The sequence below is a fragment of the Lepus europaeus genome, chromosome 2, assembly GCF_033115175.1.
Source record: "Lepus europaeus isolate LE1 chromosome 2, mLepTim1.pri, whole genome shotgun sequence".
In the NCBI taxonomy this organism is placed as follows: domain Eukaryota; kingdom Metazoa; phylum Chordata; class Mammalia; order Lagomorpha; family Leporidae; genus Lepus; species Lepus europaeus.
Window position 1 is genome coordinate 174024985 of NC_084828.1, and position 17957 is coordinate 174042941.

General features: G+C 63.2%; 1 protein-coding gene across 4 annotated transcripts in view; it reads left to right on the plus strand.

Annotated features, from left to right (window-relative positions):
* Positions 1–16867: 16867 nt before the first annotated feature.
* The window catches only part of CTDSPL (CTD small phosphatase like), a 126882-nt gene continuing 125792 nt past the window's right edge, over positions 16868–17957 (plus strand). For all 4 annotated transcript variants that reach the window (XM_062216157.1, XM_062216166.1, XM_062216173.1 and 1 more), the window contains exon 1: positions 16868–16952. In XM_062216157.1, coding sequence (XP_062072141.1) covers positions 16874–16952 — 79 coding nt within the window. In that variant the 5' untranslated portion in view covers positions 16868–16873. The remainder of the gene's footprint in view (positions 16953–17957) is intronic.

Genomic DNA, 17957 nt, shown 5'->3' on the forward strand with positions numbered 1-17957 from the left:
CTGGCAAACATTTTTAATATAATAACACATTCTTCTACAGGAAGGTGCCCTCATGTGTGGCTGGTGAATACAAACTCATACCTCTCTGGGAGGCTATTGGCAGTTCCCAACAAAAACACTCACGCTGTGCTAACCGTGCTATCCAGCATTCACTGGAGCATTGCTCATGGCATAAGATTCCAGAAACAACCTCAATGCCATTCGTGACATAGTAGTTGAACAAAACTTGGCAAGGGGTCGGCGCTGTGCCGTAGTGGGCTAAGCCTCCACCTGCGGCACCAGCATCCCATATGGGTGCCAGTTCAAGTCCCAGCTGCTCCACTTCCCATCCAGCTCTCTGTTGTGGCCTGGGAAAGCAGTAGAAGATGGCCCTAGTCCTTGGGGCCCTGTGCCCACGTGGGAGACCCGGAAGAAGCTCCTGGCTCCTGGCTTCGGATTGGTGCAGCTCCAGCAGTTGCAGCCATTTGGGGAGTGAATCAGCAGATAGAAGACTCTCTCCCTCCCTCCCTCTCTCTCCCTCCCTCCCTCTCTCTCCCTCCCTCCCTCCCTCCTTCCCTCCCTCTCCCCCTCTCCTCCTCTCTCTCCCTCTCCCTCTCTCCTTCCCTCCCTCCTCTCTCTCTAACTCTACCTCACAAATAAATAAAATAAAATATTTTATTAAAAATGGTAAATCCGGGGCTGGCGCCATGGCTCACTTGGTTAATCCTCCGCCTGTGGCGCCGGCATCTCATATGGGCGCCAGGTTCTAGTCCCTGTTGCCCCTCTTCCAGGCCAGCTCTCTGCTGTGGCCCGGGAGGGCAGTGGAGGATGGCCCAAGTGCTTGGGCCCTGCACCCCATGGGAGACCAGGAGAAGCACCTGGCTCCTGGCTTCAGATCGGCGCAGCACCGGCCGTAGCAGCCATTTGGGGAGTGAACCAACAGATGGAAGACCTCTCTCTCTCTCTCTCTCTTTCTCTCTCTCTCACTGTCTGTAACTCTACTGTCAAATAATAAAATTTTTTTAAAAAGGTAAATCCACACACTCTGCAATGGTTAAAAAAAAAAAAAGGAAAAGCTCTGAGCTGAAATGGAGAGACCTGGAGGCTGTCTTGTTAGAGTGAAGAAGACAGGTAAACGCACGCCTGCTGTGTATCACTTCTTAGAGAAGAAGGAGAAACCATGCGTTCATGCATCCGCCATGTTTAAGCAAAAAAGAAAACACAGAAAGGGCAACCCCGAAGCTGGTGAGAGTGATTCCCTGAGTGACGGGGCAGGGAGGTGCGGGTAGGGGTGAGGTACAGAGAGCACTGTAGGAGTGAGTGACAGGGCAGGGAGGTGCGGGTAGGGGTGAGGTACAGAGGGCAGGGAGGACACGGGTAGGGGTGAGGCACAGAGGGCAGGGAGGACGCGGGTAGGGGTGAGGCACAGAGGGCAGGGAGGACGCGGGTAGGGGTGAGGCACAGAGGGCAGGGAGGACACGGGTAGGGGTGAGGTACAGAGGGCCCTGTCGGAGTGAGTGACAGGGCAGGGAGGTGCGGGTAGGGGTGAGGCACAGAGGGCAGGGAGGACGCGGGTATGGGTGAGGTACAGAGAGCACTGTAGGAGTGAGTGACAGGGCAGGGAGGACGTGGGGAGGGGTGAGGCACAGAGGGCAGGGAGGATGCGGGTAGGGGTGAGGCACAGAGGGCACTGTCGGAGTGAGTGACAGGGCAGGGAGGACGCGGGTAGGGGTGAGGCACAGTGGGCACTGTCGGAGTGAGTGACAGGGCAGGGAGGACGCGGGTGGGGGTGAGGCACAGAGGGCAGGGAGGACGCGGGTAGGGGTGAGGTACAGAGGGCACTGTCGGAGTGAGTGACAGGGCAGGGAGGATTTGGGTGGGGGTGAGGTACAGAGGGCACTGTCGGAGTGTGACAGGGCAGGGAGGATGCGGGTAGGGGTGAGGCACAGAGGCAGGGAGGACGCGGGTAGGGTGAGGCACAGAGAGCACTGTAGGAGTGAATGACAGGGCAGGGAGGACGCGGGTAGGGGTGAGGCACAGAGGGCAGGGAGGACGCGGGTAGGGGTGAGGCACAGAGGGCACTGTCGGAGTGAGTGACAGGGCAGGGAGGACGCGGGTAGGGGTGAGGCACAGAGGGCAGGGAGGACACGGGTAGGGGTGAGGCACAGAGGGCACTGTCGGAGTGAGTGATTGGAGGGAGGATGTGGGTAGGGGTGAGGCACAGAGGGCAGGGAGGACGCGGGTAGGGGTGAGGCACAGAGGGCACTGTCGGAGTGAGTGATAGGGAGGGAGGATGTGGGTAGGGATGAGGCACAGAGGGCAGGGAGGACGCGGGTGGGGGTGAGGCACAGAGGGCACTGTCGGAGTGAGTGACGGGGCAGGGAGGACGCGGGTAGGGGTGAGGCACAGAGGGCACTGTCGGAGTGAGTGATTGGAGGGAGGATGTGGGTAGGGGTGAGGCACAGAGGGCAGGGAGGACGCGGGTAGGGGTGAGGCACAGAGGGCACTGTCGGAGTGAGTGATAGGGAGGGAGGATGTGGGTAGGGATGAGGCACAGAGGGCAGGGAGATGCAGGTGGGGGTGAGGCACAGAGGGCACTGTTGGAGTGAGTGATGGGGCAGGGAGGACGCGGGTAGGGGTGAGGCACAGAGGGCACTGTCGGAGTGCACCTTTCTGTGTGATCTGAGCTCTGGATTCTCGTCCGTGCTTCAGTTACAACAGGAAGCAGGGGCCATGGTGGTCTAGCAGGGGAAGCTGGTTTTTTTTAAGATTTATTTACTTATTTGAAAGGCAGAGAGAGAGGGAGATCTTCCATGCACTGGTTCACTCCCCGAATGGTCACAACAGCCGACACTGGGCCAGGCTGAAGCCAGGAGCCAGAAGCTTCTCCTGGGTCTCCCGTGTGGATACAGGGGCCCAAGCACCTGGCCATCCTCCACTGTTTTCCAGGTGCATGAGCAGGGAGCTGGACTGGAAGTGGAGCAGCCGGGACTTGAACCAGCGCCCATATGGGATGTTGGTGTTGCAGCTGGCGGCCTTACTCGCTATGCCACAGCACCAGCCCCATAAATATATCTTTTTTTAAAAAATCAACAAAGATTAAAAAAATCAGTAAGGAGAGCGGAAAAAACAACCACTAAAATACAAATCAAACAGAAACAAAGGACCCTGCCGGGAGTGGGGAACGCAGCCCGAGGACTATTGGAGAAAACATCTTACCACCGGCGGAGATAACTGTCCACAGATACTGCACTCTGCTTGATGGGTTCGTTTTTGCAATGGCGTGGGTTAGCCGTGGCGGAGTTCTTTCTGGACATTCAGGATTGTGTGTATCAGTCATACAATGTGGACCAAGGGAGTCGCTTTACCCTTGTCAAAGAGTCGCAAATACGGTAACAAGGAAAGCAGTGACGAACCATCTCATGCTACACAGGATTTGAGGTGTCACTATAAACTGAAGGCTTTAAAGATTTCATTTTAATTATTTGAAAGGTAGAGCTACAGAGAGAGAGAGAGAGAAGTCTTCCATCCTCTGGTTCACCCCCCAGATGGCTGCAAGGGCCAGAGCTCGGCCAATCCGAAGCCAGGAAGGAGCTCCTTCCGGGTCTCCCACATGGGTGCAGGGGCCCAAGCCCTTGGGCCATCTTCCACTACTTTCCCAGGCCACAGCAGAGAGCTGGATGGGAAGTGGAGCAGCCAGGACTTTATTTGCACAATATTTCTGTAACTGTTAGAAAACCATCCTGAGAATGCACACTGTATAGGCAACACCGGAAAACCAGGCAGACAACAAACCACGTCTGCCACCACACGGCCTAGGGGCTGCCGCGCGGCAGCGCCGACTCAGCTGCTTCCTCGGGTTGGCCGAGCCTGAGGTCTTGCAGACAGCGCTGGTGCTGCGCGGGAAAACGCTCCCTGCCTCTGGGACTTCCATGTATTTGTTATTTTTAAACATTGATTTATTTGTTTGAAAAATAGAGGGCCGGCACCGTGGCTTACTAGGCTAATCCTCCGCCTGTGGTGCCGGCACCCCGTATGGGCACCGGTTCTAGTCCTGGTTGCTCCTCTTCCAGGCCAGCTCTCTGCTGTGGCCCGGGAGTGCAGTGGAGGATGGCCCAAGTCCTTGGGCCCTGCACCCCATGGGAGACCAGGAGAAGCACCTGGCTCCTGGCTTCGGATTGGTGCAGCTCCAACCATAGCAGCCATTTAGGGGGTGAACCAATGGAAGGAAGACCTTTCTCTCTCTCTCACTGTCTAATTCTATCTGACAAATGAATGAATGAATGAATGAATGAAAGAAAAATAGAGAGCGAGAGAGAAATCATCCATCCACTGATTTGCTCTCCAAGTGGCTGCAACGGCCAGGGCTGGCTCGGGCCAAACGCAGGAGCCTGGAGCTCCACCCAGGCCTCCTCCCACGCAGGTGCAGGGGCCCAAGCACTTGGGCTATCTTTCATTGCTTCTCAGATGTGAAGCAGCAGGGTCTCAAACCGGCGCTCACACGGCACGCCAGCCCTGAAGGTGGCGTCTGAACCTGCTGCGCCACACCACCGGCCCCTGGGGCTTTGAAATCACCAACTTGACAATAGTTTCCATCTGAGGGCAGCCCCAGTCAGGCCAGAGACGGAGCCGCCTGGGAAGGCCCGCACTTCCCTGGCTGCCCGCACAGGTGCCAGTGCGCTCTGGCCTCCCGGCCTCCGCTCTCATGCACACAGCATTCCAGTGTTATCTGATCACCTTACGGAGTCCCGGCCGAAGAAAGCATTCACGCAAATAAACGGAGAAGGCGTTTCCAAGTCGAGTGAGCAAGGCTAGGACGGAAGGAAGCTGCGTTTCGTGCTAGAAAGGGAACCGCCGTGCTTGGGTGTCAAACTGCTGGGCAGGAAAGAGACCAGTGGGTGCGGGGACTCCTGCACGTGGGACGGTCACAGCCGAGGGCGCGGCACCGTCTGCCAGAGCCAGCATGTGTTCAGCGTGTCGCTGAGCCAAGGGCCGTTCGCGCCACCTCTCCCTTCCCAGCCTGCAAGTCCCGGGCGAGGGGAGCACGGCCCAGAAGCCCGAGCTCCGAGGACCAGGCAGCCCGGAGACGCAGGCCCGGGCAGCCAGGACGCAGTCCCTCGCAGGGACAGCAGTTTCGGCATAGAGAGTGTATCCGAGGAGAGGCAGCACCGGCTTCGGCCTGTGTCCTACGCCGGTGCTCGCACCGTGTCTCTCTGTATCTTCATCTCTCCGGGTACGATCCGGGGGATGTGCGAGCTGGAGTGGGAGTGCGGCTCCTGAGCACACAGAGCCCTGGGCCTCACTCTGAGTTTCAGGCCTCGCTATCTGGAGTCAGAGAACGCGCCCGTCCTGGGCCGTGATCCTGTGCGCCTCACACCAGAGAGCCCGAGTTTGTCCTGGAATAATCGCCTGGAGTGTGCAGCCCGGGAAGGCAGCAGCACACGGCCGGGCACTTGGGCCCCCGCCACCACGGTGGGAGACCAGGATGGAGTTCCTGCTTCAGACCTGGCTCTTACGCCCATCTGAGGACGTGAGCCAGTAGATGGGTGAGCTTGCCCTCTCCCTCTGTCACTTTGCTTTTCAGATAAATAAATAATTTAAAAAAAAAAAAGAAAGAAAGAAAATGGGTTGGGAGAAAGAGATCCAGGAGGAGATCCAGGCTGGTCTGAGAAGTGAGCTCAGAGCTGTCTAGACAGCAAGTTCCAGGGTTCTGGAAGCAAAGTAGCAGGGGTGGCAGGTGTGTACGCGGCTTCAGACGACCTCGGACCTGTGCCTGCAGATTCCTTCCCCACAGAGTGAGGGACCACTGCACCAGAGCCTGAACAGGACTTCCGAAGCGCCAGGCCCGGATCGGACCCCTGAGCACTCAAAGGCAGTCCCTGGGGGAGGCGGGGCCTGAAGAGCCCCGCCCAGAGAGGAAGCCTGTGGGAGACAGCATTTTCCAAAGCCAGCGACCGCACAGCCTGCGATCCCCTAACCCACCACGCTCTGAAATGCTCAAACCCTCAAGCCTGAAGTCTTGGCGTCGCGGCCTTTGGGGCGTTTGGGACTTGTGACATTCGGATGCTCAGCTGGTAAAGTCTACGCACCTACGGCAAAATCTGGAAAGCTTTCAACACTGAAACACGGCTGGCGGGGAGACCACCTTGTATTTCCGCTCCAGCTCTGCTCTCACCTCTGCCCCTGAACGGAGTGGAGCATCAGGGCTGGCTAGGAAGCCAAGGCAGGAGCCTTGTGGTTTCTAAGGGAGGGAACAGGTGAGACAGGGTGGGCGGTCACCTTGTGAACACAGTGCAGGGGAGACTGGCTCATAGACTGTGCCGTAGCTTCCAATGGGGGCCCTCAGCACGCTCACCTCTCAGCTCAGCCCCCGTGTCGGGAGGTTACCCGGGCCACTGGAGAGAGCATGGCTTAGTAGCACCGATTGTATTACATCTCGGGTATGATGAGGCCAGTGGATCCATTGAGAAGAGTTTGTGATGCTCACAGGTACTGTGAGAAAGGGCACGGCACACGAGGTGGGGAAGCAGCAGGGTTGCAGGAGCCTTTACTGTGGTTTCTAAGGCGAGGAGCAGGTGAGACAGGGCGAACAGGTTCAGGATTAGCTGGCTGAAGTACTTTCAGTGGGCTCTGGGGTGTAGGGGCCGTCCGCAATTGGTGGGTACCTGGCCCTGGGGTGTGGGAGCTTGATGAAGGAGGTGCTAGGGAGTGTGGGCTCCGCTCGGTTTGCATAGGAAGGACTTCCCCAGGTGAGCTACCCCTAGGAAGGGGGAGTCTCTCCAAGGTCTGAAAGGACCCAGCAGTGCAACCACTTGTAGGTCTTCATTTGAAAACATTTATTGATTTGAAACGCAGACCAACAGAGAGAGGGATGGGGGGCAGAGAGAGAGAGAGAGAGAGAGAGAGAGAGAGGAGAGGTGAGAGATCTTCCATCTGCTGGTTCACTGCCCAAATGGTCACAATAGCCAGGTCGGGAGCAGCTGAAGCCAGCAGCCCACAACTCCATCCTGGTCTCCCAGGTGGGTGCAGGGGCCCAAGGCCTTGGGCCATGATCCACTGCCTTCCCAGGTGCATTGGCAGGGGGCTGGATTGGGAGCAGAGCAGCTGGGACTCGAAGCAGAACTGACAGCAGCAGCTTACCCAGCTGTGCCAGGACGCCAGCCATTTGTGGGTTCTTCATGCAAAGCCCAGTGGTCTTAGCCGATAGCCGGTGTCATGACTGCAACCCCTTAGAAAGTGCAGCGACTCCAGCCCAGCCTTGGCACAGCCTGGGCGACGCCACGTCCACCAAGCCCTCCCCGAAATGCAGAGTCACAGACCCAGGCAGTATTTTTTAAAGTCACTGCATTTGGGGATAATTTTTCACAAAGCCACAGTGACTTGGAAAATGGCAATGAACTGAGCCAAGCATATGCACGCTCTCTCCAGCACTTAGACTGGGCCTCAGGACGCTCAGTGGGCGGGGACAGGAGGACACGCTGGGCGCCGAGGAGCTGTGCAGGGGCGTGAGTCCCGCTCGTGACAGACGACTTGTGTGCACCAGCGGGGTTCCCTCCAGAGCGGCCTGCTTCCCCGTGCCCCGGATTCAGAGGCCAGCTGTGGCGCCGCCACGCCCAGGCCTCCAGCTGACTGGTTTCTCCAAGGTCCAGGCTGCCTTGCTGTGAGGCCCTGGATGGGCAGAGACCCCTGCCCCAGGCCCCTCGTGCTGGCCCTGTCCTGACACCTTCCAGTCCCTGCGGCCAGGAGAGCCCCTCACCTCTGGGGGCCACGGTGCCCAGCCAGGGCCCAGCCCACAGCAAGCAAGCAGGTTCCACCCTCTCCCTTCTCTTACCAAGAGCCATCAGGGACCCGTGCAGCAGCAAAGGTCAAGGAGCTTTGTGAACCCTCTGGTCTAGCCAAATCTACACAGCTAGGATCTTTCTTTCTCCAAAATATTTGGTTTTTGGAATTTAAAAAATAATTTTAATAGTTCCAGAACATCCTAGAAATTGCACCTCCTCGGTCCTGTCTCCCAGCTCGGACCCGGGCAGAGGCCTCTTTCCAGTCTGCACCCACGGCAGCACAGGGGAGCACCAGGTGCACGCTCCCACGTGGTACAGCAGGGCCCCGAGGGGGGAACCGTTTGCCTCTGCCTCTTTCAGCTGAGATGGGATTTCCTCCGGCCAGGAGCCCCACACCTGCCTCCACTCCCCGCCCCAGCCTGGCCCCCGGGTGTGCTCACTGTGGACGCTGCCACGCCACAGGAGGGCCAGAGCCACCCGGCTGGATGGGTAGCTGTGGCCCTTCAGAGGGATTGGACAGTGTGCGCTCCGGGAAACTGGGGAGGGGTGTGCACGGCGGGGGGACAGGTGGCCGCAGGGACGGTGAGCACAGGTGGGGGCCAGACTGCTTTCCTGAGCGGTTATCTTTTTCCCTCCCTGTATCTCTCTCTCTCTCTCTCTCTCTCTCACACACACACACACACACACACACACACACACACACAGGCCTCCGGGAGTTCCTGTGGAACTTAGCACCAGGTGCTCTCTTGTCTCACTGACGACCAAACACAGGAGAGCGGCTCCGAGGACCTGTTCCGCACGAGGGAGCAGCAGGCAGGGGAGTGCTGGCCGGGGCCGGGGCAGGAGGAAGGAGACGCAGGCAGCGCCAGGGTGCAGCAACCAGTCTGGTCCTGTCTGAGCCCGTGGACAAGGGAGCACGCAGCCGCGTGTGCCAGCATGTGTGTCTGCGGCTGGATGTGCCCGTGAAAGTTCTCGCCTGCATGGCCAGGGCCCCACCCGTGGGCATGGTGCCAGTGGGAGGGGCTGCCGTGGGCGGGCTCCTGTCGCAGCTGACCTTGCAAGTGCCCTGGGAAGCCAGCAGCCTGGGCGGGGGGATCTACACACACACACAGACACACAGACCCCCTTGTCTGCACCCAGGAGCCCACAGCCACCCACACATGCTCTTGACTGGCAGCCTGGGGAGTATGGGCAGCCGAGAATCGTCTGGGTCTGTCCACTGTGCTGAGGCAGCCTGGGGGGGGGGGGGACACAGGCCAGCGAAGAAAGGGGGGTACCTGGGAGGCTGAGTGACACGGGCCGCAGACGCCAACAGCTAAGCGAAGGTCGCCCCTCTGGCACCACCTGGCCCCTGAGGTATGGGGAAGGTATGACAGGCAAATCCATATGGGAGCGGGGTGAGACACCCCTCGGAGGCTCGCCGGCTCCAGGGGTCACCACATCAACCTGAGACTTCCCGCCTGTTTGGGAGCCGAGGCCACTCCTGCCGGAGAGCTCAGGGCGCCAAGGCCCTCTGCTTCTCTGCTCCAAGGGCCACTCTTCGGTGACAGGGTTCCAGAGCAGGGCCGTGTCCTGCCCCACCCAGGGTTCTCAGGGAGAACCTAGGGCAGGGCCGCGTACCCTCTGGAACCCAAGTTCTCTGGGCAGAGCAAGTCTAGAACTTTGGAGGTAAATGGGAAGTGTCAGGGGCACCCTCCTCCAGGAAGGCCTCTTGGGCTTCCTGGTACCCTGAAAAGACCCATCTCAGCTGCAAGGCTCCCGAGTCCACCTGAGACCAGGCTGTCTTGCCCTCAAGTTCACAAACACTTCCCAGCCCCTGACTTCTCTCCGTGCTCAGAACCCCCAGCTGACCGCCCCAGGGGCCTTTCCACCTCCCTCCTCAAGAGCAGCTGCTCCCTCCAGCCCTGCGGCCCCACAGCCCTGCAACCCTTCCCCCCCAAGCCGGCACAGGAAAGGGGCCCTCGCACCCCAGAGCTTCTGTTCACAGCCCGGGGAGAGCCCCACAGGAGTGCACATCAGGGCAGAAGGTGAGGTAGGGAGCCACCGAGCCCACCTTCCCCCCAGCCGGCACAGGAAAGGGGCCCTCGCAGCACGGCGGCCACCAGGGGGCAGGCTGCACCTGCTGGACACTGACCCACTGGGGGCCTTCCTCCTGGTAGGGCAGCGAGGGTGGGTAGAGAGCACCCCTTGGGGTGAGGACAGGGAGGCCCCAGTGTCAGCAGAGTGTGACGGGCAGAGTGGGCCTTGGCGAGGAAGGGGCAGGGTGTGGAGGGCAGGAGGACGCTGTCCCGGGAAGCTGGAGTGTAGACACCCTGGCTCTCCTAACCTCACCGCCCTGGTCCCAGGGAGGGGCGGCCAGGGCTCCCAGCCGCTTCCAGCCCTGAGCAGCACAGTCCCCGCTGCTACCGCCGCTGGTCCGAGCTTTCCCTTCCACTACAGACCCGGCCTTGTTTCTTTCTTTTTTTAAAAAAAAAAGGATTTTATTTATTTATTTCGGAGGTGGAGTTACAGAGAGCGAGAGAAAGGTCTTCTGTCTGCTGATTCACTCCCGAAATGGCCGCAAATGAGCCGATCCGAAGCCAGGAGTCAGGAGCTTCCTCCGGGTCTCCCACGTGGGTGCAGGGGCCCCAGGACTTGGGCCATCTTCCACTGCTTTCCCAGGCCACAGCAGAGAGCTGGGTCGGAAGTGGAGCAGCTGGGACAAGAACTGGCGCCCATGCAGGATGCTGGCCCTGCAGGCAGAGGCTTAGCCCACTGAGCCACAGCGCCAGGCCCCCAGTCTTGTTTTCTTAAGCTGGGCCTGCTACTTGCTACAAAGTGCCGGTGATGGTGGTGGCACAGGTTAAATCCAAACTCAGCCTGGCCTCAGGACCCAGTGGGAGCAGGTCCCACTGCTCCCCTGAGGCAGCCTTCTCCGTGGACACTACATGGATGGAAAAGTCCTCTCCCTGGGAGTCTGAGGGCCCCCAAGACGACAGCTACCGTCATCTCCTCCACGGGGAGTCCCTGGCCCACTAGGAAACGGATCAGCTCTACTCCTCCTCTGCCTCCTCCATCAGGCCGGGAGCCCTCCAGGTCACCGTGTCCCCCGCAGCGGGCCCGAGCCTGGCGCTCGCTGGAGCGGGCTGGCTTCCCAGGTGGGAGGGCTGCTGCCCGGAGCGACCCCGCCCAGGCCCCAAGGTGACCCCCAGAGCGAGACCTGTGGGCGGGCTCAGGGCTGTCCACTTGACCAAGCACCAGGAATCACTGCCAGACCCCACCTCCATTCCTTTCCCGGGGGGCGGCCACCTCCCGAGCCAGGAGCCGGGAAGCCTGAGACACGAGACAGAGGTCTGTGCGGCTACAGCCAGAGACCAAGAGGCAGAGACCGAGCCCCGGACACACCGAACGTTCCTCTCAGATGCCCGCCGAGAAACCAAAGCAGACCAGCACAGAGCCTGGAGGGAGACACTCAGAGACGGAGCGCAGGACGGGGCAGGGACAGGCTGGGAGGGACACAGCCGCAGGGCATCTCGCAGGGGCCTCCGCTCTTCCTGGGTCCCCCAACCAGACACTAGGTGCCCATTTCCTCCTTGCACACCCCTCCCTTGTCAGGCCCAACTGATAGGCAAGAGTTGTCCCTCCTGGGTTCTGTCTGCGCCCCTGCACCCCCAGCTCCTCTCCTCCCTGTCATACAAGGCCTCATGGGGTCTCCCTGCCCCTGCAGGCCCCTGCCGCAGTCTGTTGTTCAGCGGGGACACGCCCAACGTGCACCTGTGTCCATCACCTCCGCAGCAGCCTGGTAAAGCCCGATGCCTTTCCTGGCGTAGGATTGGCTCTGAGCCCCGCCCCTCACCAGACCTTCTGCACTTTGCTCAGTGCCCGGCGTCCGCCCCTTAGGGCAGCCTCTCCCTGTGCTCACCCCTCACCTGGCGCCCACAGCAATCACCCCCACCTCCACCAGGCTCACGTCCCACACGAGCTCTCACGGAGGCCCCAGGCCTTCCCCTTCCTAACGGCTCCGTCCCTGGCCCCGGGACCCCCGAGCTCTGCCCCCACGCTGTGCAGACTGTTAGGGCCACAGCCCCCTACAGCGTCCATCCCATCTGCTTTTCCTTAAACGTCATCCACTCGTTTTCTACGGGAAGAATTACATCTACATTGGGGCCGGTGCTGTGGCGTAGCGGGCAAAGCTGCCGCCTGCAGTGCCGGCATCCCATATGGGTACCTAGTCCTGGCTGCTCCACTTCCCAGCCAGCTCTCTGCTGTGGCCTGGGAAAGCAGTGGAGGATGGCCCAACTCCTTGGGCCCCTGCACCCGCATGGGAGACCCAGAAGAAGCACCTGGCTCCTGGCTGTTCCGGCCAACTAGGGAGTGAACCAGCAGATGGAAGACCTCTCTCTCTCTCTCTCTCTCTCTCTCTGCCTCTCCTTCTCTCTGTGTGTAACTCTGTCTCTCGAATAAATGAATCTTTTAAAAAATTACATTTAGGCCGGCGCCGCGGCTCACTAGGCTAATCCTCCGCCTTGCGGCGCCGGCACACCGGGTTCTAGTCCCAGTCGGGGCACCGGATTCTGTCCTGGTTGCCCCTCTTCCAGGCCAGCTCTCTGCTGTGGCCAGGGAGTGCAGTGGAGGATGGCCCAAGTTCTTGGGCCCTGCACCCCATGGGAGACCAGGAGAAGCACCTGGCTCCTGCCATCGGATAAGCGCGGTGCGCCGGCCGCAGCGCGCCAGCCGCGGCGGCCATTGGAGGGTGAACCAACGGCAAAGGAAGACCTTTCTCTCTGTCTCTCTCTCTCTCACTATCCACTCTGCCTGTCAAAAATTAAAAAAATAATAATAATAAAATAAAAAATTTTAAAAAAATTTTAAAAAATTTTAAAAATTACATTCACAGAAAGGCCAAGTTAAAGGAAAACGCTGAACCTGCCATCATGCAGGTGGTGCAGGACACTGAGATGGGGTTTGGGAAACACGACTTCACTGACTCTTCGGTGTGTGGCCCAGAGTCCCTTGTATCCCGTCTGGGGTGCGACGGGCTTTGGCCTCCACGGGCCAGCACCTGTCCTCAGGTCCCTGGGGTCACTTTGTTCACATTTCCAGAGAGCCCCAAAGTGCCTGAGACTTAAGGCTCCCCAGGGACAGCCCTTGGCCATGACTGACAGGTGTGAGGCCAGCTCCGTAAGCTTCATTTTGCCACAGATCCCCAGCACCCAGTACAGAACTTGGCACACAGAAGGCGCTCCATAAATGTCTGCTGAGGAGCCAGCGCTGTGGCGTAGCAGGTAAAGCCGCTGCCTGCAGTGCCGGCATCCCATGTGGGCACCGGTTCCAGTCCTGGCTGCTCCACTTCCCATCCAGCTCTCTCCTATGGCCTGGGAAAGCACTGGAAGATGGCCCAAATCCTTGGGTCCCTGCACCCGCGCGGGAGACCTGGAGGAAGCTCCTGGCTCCTGGCTTCAGATTGGTGCAGCTCTGGCTGTGGGGGCCACCTGGGGAGTGAACCAGTAGATGGAAGACCTCTCCCTCTCTGCCTCTCCCTAACTCTTTCAAATAAATAAATGTCTTTTAAAAATTCTGCTGAAATAACAAGGGTAGCCAGGTTATCAGTCGTATTCTTCATGATCTCTAGCATTTTTGTTACTCTCAGGCCTTTCTCATCCCAAATCAGCTTGTTCTAATGTATTTAATTTTTGTATTTAACCATTTGCTCCATCTTGCCTATGCGTCAGGATCTAAGGTGAAGACATTTCTGCTTGTGGCTGATCAGCTGTGGGACCACAGTTTTCAGTCTTCCTCGAGCTGTAGCACCAAGAAGCTGTTGTCTGAGAGTCTTCTGGGGAGGAATTATCCAACGCGCATAACGGGAGCTACGACGACTGTGTCACCACCTGGGAAAATGCTGTGTTCACTGTAAGCACTGCTGTGTGTTCCCAGCCAGCACACAGGCGAGGCGGGGAATACAGGGAACAGGTGTGGTGTAGGGATGGGCAGGGCCGGGGTGATTGTACTGTTAATATTTGTGAAATCATTATAAACGGAACGTTCACGTGCACGGCGGGTAGAAGGGTTGGGGCGTTCAAAGTGGCAGCAGGCAAGGGTGGGGGACTTGGGGAGGCGACCCCAGGGAGCTGAGGGTGGAGGAGGGTGCAGGTCCTCCTGGCCACTCTGCGGCCTGGTACCCTGGGCCCCGAGCAGCTCCGCAGCCCCAGCCGGGCGGACAGAACCTTTGCAGGACCCTAACTGCCCCGCCGCCCACGGGCAGCCGCGAGGCCAGCAGGGCCGCTCCGCACAGCGCCCACAGCCCCCGCCGGCGTCCACCACGAGGAAGGGTCTGGCAAGCTGGGCCAAGGCCAGTCCAGGGCCCCGGGGCGGCCACTGCTCGCAGGTGCGGCCCGCCAGGCGACCTGCGCGCAGAGCCCAGACCCACCGAGGCCCGGACTCGAGTCTACCACTGCCTTTCACGGCGGCTCCCCTCCGGGGCCGGGAGGGCTCGCCGCCGACCCCAGCAGGACCGCGCCGGGAGGGATCGCCGCCGACCCCAGCAGGACCGCATGGACCGCGTCCGCCAGGCCCGGAGTGCGCGCGCAGCTCGGCGGGCGGAGGCGGGGCGCTCCTCGCGCCAGCCCGCCCACGCGACCCCGCCCCTCCGCGTCGCGCCCCGCTGATTGGCCGAGAGCTTCTCCTCCGCCCCTTGCGGCGCTGTTCCGCCCACGCGGCCCCGCCCCTTCGCGTCGCGCCCCGCTGATTGGCCGAGAGCTTCTCCTCCGCCCCTTGCGGCGCTGTTCCGCCCACGCGGCCCCGCCCCTCCGCGTCGCGCCCCGCTGATTGGCCGAGAACGCGCGCGAGCTCCTCCTCCGCCCCTCGCGGCCCTGTCCCGCCCAGCGGCCCGCGGCCCGCTGGGTGGGCGCCCTGCAAGTTGGAACGCGAGTGCCCCGGGGCCCCAGGGCCGTGGAGTCTAAGGGGGGCGCCTCCCCGTCCCGTGCACCCTCACAGCGGCCCACCGCCACGCGGAAGCACAGTCCTGCCCAGCGTGGCCCCCGCCGCCCCTCTGCCCGCGCCAGGCTGCCCCTCGTCCCCTGGCTGCAGACCCCGGGACCCTCGCCCCACAGGCCGGGAAGCTGGTCCCCAGGACTGGCTGCCCCTCGGCAGGCTCGCGGCCCTGCGGACCCTCCCCACGGCCCGGGGCCCTGCCCCTCTCCTCGGGCTGCCCAGGCACCCGGACCCGATCCCGCGCTTGGACGCCCCCCGGCCAGCACCACGCCGCCACGGCCCGCCCTGGCCCGCCCCACTGGCCCACCGCGGCCCGCCCTCGCCCTCACCCACCCCACAGGTCCACCCTCCGCACACCCTCACCCTCACCCACCCCACAGGGCCCGCCCTGGCCCGCCCCACAGGTCCACCCCGGCCCACCCTCGCCCTCACCCACCCCACAGGCCCACCCCCGCCCACCCTCGCCCTCACCCACCCCGGCCCGTCCTCGCCCATCCCACAGGCCCACCCCCGTCCTCGCCCACCCCACAGGCCCACCCCCGCCCACTCTCGCCCCTCACCTACCCCACAGGCCCACCCTGGCCCACCCCACAGGCCAGTCCTCGCCCACCCCACAGGCCCACCGCGGCCCGTCCTCGCCCTCACCCACCCTACAGGCCCATCCCCGCCCACCCTTGCCCTCACCCACCCTACAGGCCCACCCCCGCCCACCCTTGCTCTCGCCCACCCCACAGGCCCACCCTCACCCACCCCAGAGCCCGCCCTAGCCCTTGCCCACCCCACAGGTCCACCCCCGCCCGCCCTCGCCCTCACCCACCCCACAGGCCCACCCCCGCCCACTCTCGCCCTCACCTACCCCACAGGCCCACCCTGGCCCACCCTGGCCCACCCCACAGGCCCGTCCTCGCCCACCCCACAGGCCCACCGCGGCCCGCGGCCCCGTCCTCGCCCTCACCCACCCTACAGGCCCATCCCCGCCCACCCTCGCCCTCACCCACCCTACAGGCCCACCCCCGCCCACCCTTGCTCTCGCCCACCCCACAGGCCCACCCTCACCCACCCCAGAGCCCGCCCTCGCCCTTGCCCACCCCACAGGTCCACCCCCGCCCGCCCTCACCCTCGCCCACCCCCACAGGCCCACCCCCCGCCCACCCTCGCCCTCACCCACCCCACAGGCCCACCCTCGCCCGCCCTCACCCTCGCCCACCCCACAGGCCCACCCCCGCCCACCCTCACCCTCACCCACCCCACAGGCCCACCCTCGCCCACCCTCACCCTCGCCCACCCCACAGGCCCACCCCCGCCCACCCTCACCCTCACCCACCCCACGGGCCCACCCCCGTCCTCGCCCACCTCGCCCACCCCCCAGGCCCACCCCACAGGCCCGTCCTCACCCACCCCACAGCCCACCCCGGCCCGCCCTCGCCCACCGCACAGGCCCACCGCACAGGGCCACAGGCCCGTCCTCGCCCACCCCACAGGCCCGTCCTCGCCCACCGCACAGGCCCACTGCACAGGCCCATCGCGGCCCGCCCTCGCCCTTGCCCACCCCACAGGCCCACCCCACAGGCCCACCCCTGCCCGCCCTCGCCCACCCCCAGGCCCCACCCCGGCTCGGCGCTGGGCCCCACGCCGCACCCCCGCGGGCCCTGCGCGCCCCTGCCCACAGCACTCGCGCCAGGCCTGCTGGCACCGCTCTGGCGAGCCGGACCCCACCCTCCCGCACCGCCCCCGCCGGGACCCCGCGCCCGCTCCCCACGGGCGGCGGAGGCCGGTCCCGGGCTGGGACACACCCACCCGCCCGCCCTCCTCTCCGCCCTCGCTCCCCGCTCCCGGCGCCCGCCGCCCGCGCCCGCTTCCCGCGGCGCCGGGCCTCCCGCTCCGCCTCCCCGTGCGCGGCTCTCCGGCGCGGCTCCGGGGTTCATGGTGACGAGGCGGCGGCGGCTCCAGCCCAGCGGCGGCGGCGGGAGCGGGGGCGCGGGCCCGGGCCGCCTCTTGCGGAGCGCGGGGCCGGGCGGCGGGCGCGCCCCGGCGGCGGCGGCGCGGCGGCTGCGAGCGCCCCCGCGCGCCCCCCGCGCCGCGGCCCCGCGCGCCTGGCTTGCGGGGGGCCGGGCCTGCGGCGGCCGCCGCGCCGCGCACCCATGGACGGCCCGGCCATCATCACCCAGGTGACCAACCCCAAGGAGGACGAGGGCCGGGTGCCCGGCGCGGGCGAGAAAGGTGAGGCGGAGCGCGGGGCCGGGGGCGTGGGCACCCCCGCGCCGGCTCGGGCCTGGGGGAGGGTGCGTGGGTGTGGGGTGCGCCCGCGGAGCCGGCGTGAGTGTGCCTGTGCGGGCGCCGGCAGAGAAGTTGGGAGTGTGTGCCCTGGCAGGTGTCCCGTGTGCACCTACCGGGAGGCGCGGAGCGAGCTGTGCACCTGCCTGCCCCTGGGTGAGTGTGGACACCTCCGGCTGTGTGTGCGCGCCCCCAGACAGCCCGAGTCTGTGCGCGCTCGGGGCAGAGTTGTGTGGTGTGTGTGTGTGTGTGCGCGCGCGCGGGCAGGTGGGCGTTGTGTCCCTGCGCCGGGGGGGATGTGTGTCCCAGGCAGGCCCCGTGTCCCCGTGGGCTCAGCTAGAGTGTGTGCTGAGCCACCGCCGTCGCAGGCCCACTGGCCTGTTGGAAGGACTTGCAAGGCCTGGGGCTCCGGGGCCCTTCGAGGGCCCAGCTCTAAGGGGCACGGGAGGCGCCCATAGAGTGCTAGGAGGGCCCCTGGTTTGCTTTGACACTTTGACACTGTCCCTGAAGTCCCCCTCCGCTTCCTTCCCCTGCCCTCTGTCCCCTCTCCTGAGTGCCCAGCTGTCTAGGGAGGACTGAGGTTCTGGCTTGCTCTGGGATCTGCCGCTCACTTCCAGCACTGTGACTGAGGTCGGGGCAGCCCCTGGAGCTCTGTGCCCTCTCCAGGCCCAGCCCCGGGCAGCTCTGTCCCCTCTCCTGAGTGCCCAGCCCCCGGAGCTCTGTCCCCTTTCCTGAGTGCCTAGCCCCTGGCAGCTCCGTCCCCTCTCCCAGCAGCTCTATCCCCTCTCCCAGGAACTCTGTCCCCTCTCCAGGCCCAGCCCCTGGCAGCTCCGTCCCCTCTCCCAGGAGCTCTGTGCCCTCTCCAGGCCCAGCCCCGGGCAGCTCTGTCCCCTCTCCCAGGAGCTCTGTGCCTTCTCCAGGCCCAGCCCTGGGCAGCTCTGTCCCCTCTCC